Source organism: Malurus melanocephalus, unplaced genomic scaffold (assembly GCF_030028575.1).
Source record: "Malurus melanocephalus ecotype Western Australia unplaced genomic scaffold, MMel_1.1 scaffold_1324, whole genome shotgun sequence".
Lineage (NCBI taxonomy): Eukaryota > Metazoa > Chordata > Aves > Passeriformes > Maluridae > Malurus > Malurus melanocephalus.
The window spans coordinates 27,058-33,132 of NW_026624556.1; the positions used below are offsets into that span (position 1 = coordinate 27,058).

Genomic DNA, 6,075 nt, shown 5'->3' on the forward strand with positions numbered 1-6,075 from the left:
CCCTCCTACATCTCGATCCGGGTGTATTTCCCCTCCTGTGCCCCAATCCGGATACGTTTCTTTTCCTGCATCCCAATCCCGGTGCAATTCCCTCGGCGCACCTTGACCTGGTTGTATTTCCCCATCCAGCGCCCCAATCCAGCAGCATTTCCATTCGGTGCACTCTGAGCCCAGTGTATTTTCCCTCTGGGTTCTGTGATCCAGCAGCATTTCCATTCGGTGCACTCTGAGCCCAGTGTATTTTCCCTCTGGGCTCTGTGATCCAGGTGCATTTCCCATCAGTGCACCCCAGCTCCATTGCATTTCCTACTGCATCCTAATCCAAGTGCATTTTCCTTTATGGATTGTGATCCAGGTGCATTTCCCCTGTTCCCCTCAATCTGGGTGCCTATCACCCCAATGCCTTTCGTGATCTGGCTGCATTTTCCCCTTTCCCCTTTGCTCCCCAATCCTGATGCCTTTTCTGCCCCCATCCCCTCTCAGGGGGAAATGCTGCATCTCCCCTTGGAACACCCCAAAACCTTTGGGGCATTTTGGGTCCTGAGCCTTGGGAGTTGGCATTGCTGAACAGTTCCCTTCCCCATGGTTCAGGAGTGAAAACTGAGAATTTTCCCCCTTTTTCAGGGATTTTGCTTTAAGCTTCCCTTGCCRCTCAGCTCTGTCCTTTCACCCCCAGGTTTACGCATCCATGAATATTTGTAYTTCCAAGTGCTGAGCCCCGGAGACATCCGCTACATCTTCACTGCCACCCCAGCCAAGGATTTTGGTGGTGTGTTTGTAAGTATAATAAACTGAATTTGGCACTTTGGGTCCCTCCATTCCAAGATTGCTCCTCAGTGGGGCTCGGTGATTTGGAGTTTTGATATAAACAGAGATTATGCTCTTCCATGAGCATCCAGAAGTGGGGATTGGCCCAAAATCGAGCATTCCCGTACCTGGGAGCCCAAAATCTCCCCAAAAGCAGCCCACACAGGGATGAGCAGAGTGTGGGATGAGCTGGGGAGGGGAACAATTCCAATTCTCCCTGGCTCAGCCCTGCTGTCTCCTCCGAGAACACAAGGTACGAGCAGATCCACCTGGTCCCGGCSGATCCTCCGGAAGCCTGTGGAGAGCTGAACAATGGGGTCTTCATCCAGGACCAGATCGCCTTGGTGGAGAGGGGGTAGGTCTGGCATCACGGGAGCTGCTGGCATGAGGGGAGCCCTGGCCACATCTCCCCATCACCACCTACCCCAGAGCATTTCATCTTGTATTTTTTAGTCTGTGCTGAGGTGGAAAAAAAACCCTTTCTGGGTTCAGATTGAGAGTCAGTTTAGATTAAACAGKGGGAAAGAGTTCTTCTTTGTGAGAGTGGTGAGGCTCTGGCACAGGTTTCCCAAAGAAATTCTGATGTTTCCCATCCCTAGAGGTGTCCAAGACCAGGGTGGACAGGGTTTGGAGCAGCCTGGGATAGTGGAAGGTGTCCCTGCCCATGGGACTGGATGAGCGTTAAGGTCTCTTCCAACCCAAACCATTCTATGATTTTATTTTCTATTTTCTTAGAATTGTGGGTGGCTTGTGCCTAAAATACACACTGAGAGGAGCAGGGTTTGGGGGAGSTGTGGAATCAGGGAGACAATCCCTCRKTTGGGTGTTTCCAGGCAAGCTCTGSCACATCCAGRCATTGGAGCTCCCTGTGGCCACCACAGGTTGGTCACTGTGTGGTCCCTGTGTGCCACAGGGGCTGCTCGTTCCTGTCCAAGACCCGAGTGATCCAGGAGCACGGSGGGCGGGCTGTGATCATCGCTGACAACGCCTATGACAACGACAGCTTCTACATCGAGATGATCCAGGACAGCTCCCGGCGCACAGCCGACATCCCCGCGCTCTTCCTGCTGGGCAGGGAYGGGTACGAGCCTGGGCTGCCTTCCCGGGGTGGGACAGCTCCTGGCAACGGCAGTGACAGCCTTGTCCCTTCACAAGGGGGACAAGCATGGCCCTGTCAGGCTTGGGGAGTCACATTTGGCATGGATTCAGTTCTGGTTAATCAGCAGAGTTTGAGCTGGGYTGTGGTTTATGCTCAAGTCTGGCTCCTCTCTCCCAGCTCTGGCAGTTCAGGAACACGTGTCACCCTATTTCCCTTCCAGGTACATGATCAGGCGCTCCCTGGAGCAGCACGGACTCCCCTGGGCCGTCATCTCCATTCCTGTCAACGTCACCAGCATTCCCACCTACGAGATGATGCAGCCCCCCTGGACCTTCTGGTAGCAGCAAGAGGCTGTGGCAGATCGAGGACTTCCTGGTGGATCCCAGGATCTCACCCTAAGGACCAGATTTGAGGAAAGATCCCAACGTGCTCCAGAGATCCCGCTGGATTCGGCGACAGGGAGATCTTTTTGCTGGCACCAGTGTGTGACCAAGGACAAACACCAGTGCCAGGGGGGAACCTTGAGCCTGGCACCAAGCTGTGACTGTGGGAGGGAGGTGAGGGCCCAAAGCAGGCCAGCACTTCCCAGGAAACATTTGACCTTGTGCTGCTGATTTGGAGGGATGCAGGACTGGCAGGGACGGGAGGGAGAGCAATACAGGCTTGGTCTGTACTAGCAGGGCTCACCCCATGTCTGTATATTTTTGTCTGACCTAATGAAGTCTGARTAAGTTTTAGAGAAAGGMAAGTTTCTCTTTTATTTCCAGCTGTCAGGGGATGTAGGGATGTCATCCCTAAATTTATCCTACTAAAATTCTCCCAGTGCCACCTGCAGCTRGGGAAAGGCTCAGTCAGAGCCTCATGGGACAGCACAGCTTCCAGCACTTGTCCCCAAGGCTGGGCTGGTCACTAATGCAGAGCCCACACTGCCACAGGGGTCTGTTCCCTCAGACCCATGTCCCCACAGGACCAGCCCCTGTGTCACAGCCCTCTCTGCACCCAGCACCCTCCAGTTTACAAAGCACAGGGTCCCAGCTGTCACCAGGTTCAGTTTATTACGAACACAGAAGGGGACAGGTCCCGGGATGGCTGGGGACAAGCAGCAGGAGGCAAGGCTGGCAGTGATGGCAGCGTCACAGGGGTGCCACCCTCRGTCCCACAATCCAGCTGCCACGGACACAGTGGTGGTAAACAGCTCCCCAAAATCCATGGAGGGAGGAAATAACCCCAGGTGCATCCCTGGCCTGCTGCTTGTCCTTCACTTGGAGTCKTGTTGTCCTTCCAGCCACATGGTCTGCAGACAGGGACACTGCAGTGTGGCATGGCCTTGTGGGTGGCAGCATGGGATGGATGACAAGGGGACATCCAGTGGGGCCACTCGGTGCTGGCACATCTCCTTGTGGGATCACTGGGTGCAGGGAAGCACCAGCACACAGGGCATCGCTGGGCACAGCCCCTCCTGCACTGGCACGTCCTCATCCCACAGCCAGATGGAGGAAGGGACAACTCCCTCTGCAAAACCCAAAATGTCCTTTTTGGATGACACCASAGCCCATGTCGGCTCCTGGCCATTCTCCATCCCCAAATGGTTTTGCAGTCACTGCCCGGGGCTCTGCGTCATGGGAAGGATGGGCCGAGTTGGGGAGGAGGTGCCTGCAGGGTCAGCTCTGCTCTCCCTGCTGGACTCAAGATCTGAGCCACCTTCCAAGGTGTCCCCTGCAAGATCCTCCTGCCCCTCACTGCTGGACTCAGATCTGAGCCACCTTCCGAGGTGTCCCCTGCAAGATCCTCCTGCCCCTCACTGCTGGCCAAGGCATGGAATGGAGCATACATAGGGGCCCAGCTCCACAGTGTGTAGATAGTGCTAATATAGACATTAAATAGTACCCCTCGTGCACAGACACACGGACACACACACGCATTCCCCTCGACCCTGCAAGGTGGGAAGGACACGCTCCTCCGCATCCACGGCTGGCACAGACACAGCAAAGTGCCCTTGCAGGTGGCCACAGGTGACCAGAGTGCCATCCCAGGGGCTGGCTGGATCCCATTGTCCTCCCACCTCCCCTGGGAGCACCAGCCAGCCCTGCTGGGAACTGGGATGTGGTGTAGGGCTTCTGGCTCACAGCCTGTCCCCAGGGAGGACAGGAACAGCCTGACACACACACACAAACGCACACAGAGAACACGGAGAGGCGGGAGCAGGGCCTGCCTCTGGCTCCTGGCTGCCCCACTCCAGCACCTCCAGCACCCGACCCCACAACACAACCCTGTTCCTAATATTAAAGCTGCTGCCTCTCAGAGGAACCCCCAGGCCCTTCCCTTCCCATTCTGTCCCTCTCCTCTCGCCTGGGGCCAAGATCACACATCAGTCATCTCATCCTCCARTTCAGCATCGTCCGTCTCTCCTTCGCCCTCCTCCTCTTCGTCCGATGTCACGTCGGCATCGTCTGCTTGTGCGAGGCACTTGGGACACGAGCAGGTAAACAAATAGTTCTCCCTAGAAGGGGACAGGGATGGTGTTGACACAATCCCACACTGCTGCTGGACAGGGGGTTGGGAGGAGAACAGCCAGGAAGGGGTTAAATGTGTCCAAGCCAGAGGAGTTTGGGGGTTCCATCCTGCTGGCTCAGGAGGRGTAAAGGTACTCCAGGTGGAGAGGGGGATTTCTCAGCCCCACAAAGGTGATAGGACATGGGGACAGCGACAATGAGCAGGAACCTGTACCCTTGAGGGGCACAGAAGGAAAAGGACAGTCTGCAGAGTGGTGCAAGCCCGTAGAGAGAGGAGGAACCCAAATCCTTGATCCCTGAGGCTATAACACATTACAMGGAGCCCCACAAGCACCACACACTGTCACAAACCCCCTGAAGTTCCCGTGCACAGCCACACCCCAAAGGCACACACAGCCCGGGAGGGGAGGCTGCCCTGAAGGACTGTTTGGTGTGTAAAGAGCTGTGCAGTCCCCCCACCCCAGTACCTCCAGGCAGCCCCTACCTGAGTATCTTGTTGCGGCTGTGTCTGCTCCGCTCCCTCTGACAGCAATCTAAGTAACTGATGCAGATTTCCTGCGAGCAAACACAAATGGGTTGGGCTAAGAATTGCTCCTCACCATCCCAAAGCAGCCCGATTTGTCCCAGTCCCTCTCAGTCAGGCAGAAACGTGGGGTCTGGCAGCCCCTGCATGGGATGGGGATTGAATTCCTCTGCCAAGATGATGCTGGGGACAGGAGGTATTGGGGCTGGGGTCCACGGAGGATGTAGGGGACACAGGAGGTATTGGGGCTGGGGTCCATGGGGGATGTAGGGGACACAGTAAAGATGACAGTTGTGATGTCACCTTAGGTCCACCCAGGCCCTGCTGTCTCACCTCTCCTGCTTCAATGTCCTCCAGAGCAGTGAGATGCAGGAGGAAGTTGTTTTCTGGGAAGGATGTCTCGGCATTGGGGATGCAGCTGTGGTTACCTATGGGCAATACAAAGCTCTTTGCTAAATGCCTAAGTGGCTCCTGGAACCCACATCATATCTCTGTGATCCAAGCCAAGACTGGCCACTCCGCAGCTGGGCAAGGTGCCAGGGGACACTGAGAGCAGCACCCATCACATCCCACCCATCCCATCTCATGCCATGGATGGCAAGCACAAAGCCCTTTCTCCAGAGGCTGTCAGGAAGAGGTGAGCCAGCCTAGCACAGGACATTTCCCCCTCCAATCCTAGCYTTCCTCCCAGTCCTTGTGTCACTCACAGCAGCTCTGGAGCACGTAGAGCCCTGATCCCTCGCAGTTGAGGAACTCTCCCGACTCTGCAGCACAGAGAGAGGGGTTAGAGCTTTTCATGATCCATTCCAGCTCTTCCACACACGAGCACAAAGGGATGTCCATCAACATGGCACACCCACAGCCAGCTCTGCTTTGGGGTTGGGTGTTGGAGGGTGATTTCCCAAGAGCCTTTCCCTCCCACTGGGAGGGGATGGAGGACAAAGATTCATATCCTGAGGCTCCCTGTCCTGTCCCTGCACTCCCACAGGGCCTCACCCTTCTCGATGTCCTTGTAGAGCTGGTCAATGAAGGCGTCCAGCTCCTCCCGCTGCAGCATGGGCAGGTCCAGGGCATCACACGCGTGCACCCACTGGCTCAGGGAGCTGTTAGGGGAAAAATGGGACACTGTTCCA

The 6,075-nt window shown here is 56.0% G+C and overlaps 2 protein-coding genes across 2 annotated transcripts in view; one reads left to right on the forward strand and one right to left on the reverse strand.

Annotated features, from left to right (window-relative positions):
- Positions 1-2,649, forward strand: part of PRADC1 (protease associated domain containing 1) — a 3,498-nt gene extending 849 nt beyond the window's left edge. The window contains exons 2-5 of the mRNA XM_057387719.1: positions 677-777; positions 1,053-1,162; positions 1,721-1,888; positions 2,127-2,649. Coding sequence (XP_057243702.1) covers positions 677-777; positions 1,053-1,162; positions 1,721-1,888; positions 2,127-2,247 — 500 coding nt within the window. The 3' untranslated portion in view covers positions 2,248-2,649. The remainder of the gene's footprint in view (positions 1-676; positions 778-1,052; positions 1,163-1,720; positions 1,889-2,126) is intronic.
- Positions 2,650-2,668: 19 nt separating this feature from the next.
- Positions 2,669-6,075, reverse strand: part of SMYD5 (SMYD family member 5) — a 6,711-nt gene continuing 3,304 nt past the window's right edge. Inside the window, exons 7-11 of the mRNA XM_057387721.1 lie at positions 5,939-6,045; positions 5,650-5,706; positions 5,276-5,370; positions 4,904-4,974; positions 2,669-4,406 (exon numbers count right to left, since the gene is read on the reverse strand). Coding sequence (XP_057243704.1) covers positions 4,268-4,406; positions 4,904-4,974; positions 5,276-5,370; positions 5,650-5,706; positions 5,939-6,045 — 469 coding nt within the window. The 3' untranslated portion in view covers positions 2,669-4,267. The remainder of the gene's footprint in view (positions 4,407-4,903; positions 4,975-5,275; positions 5,371-5,649; positions 5,707-5,938; positions 6,046-6,075) is intronic.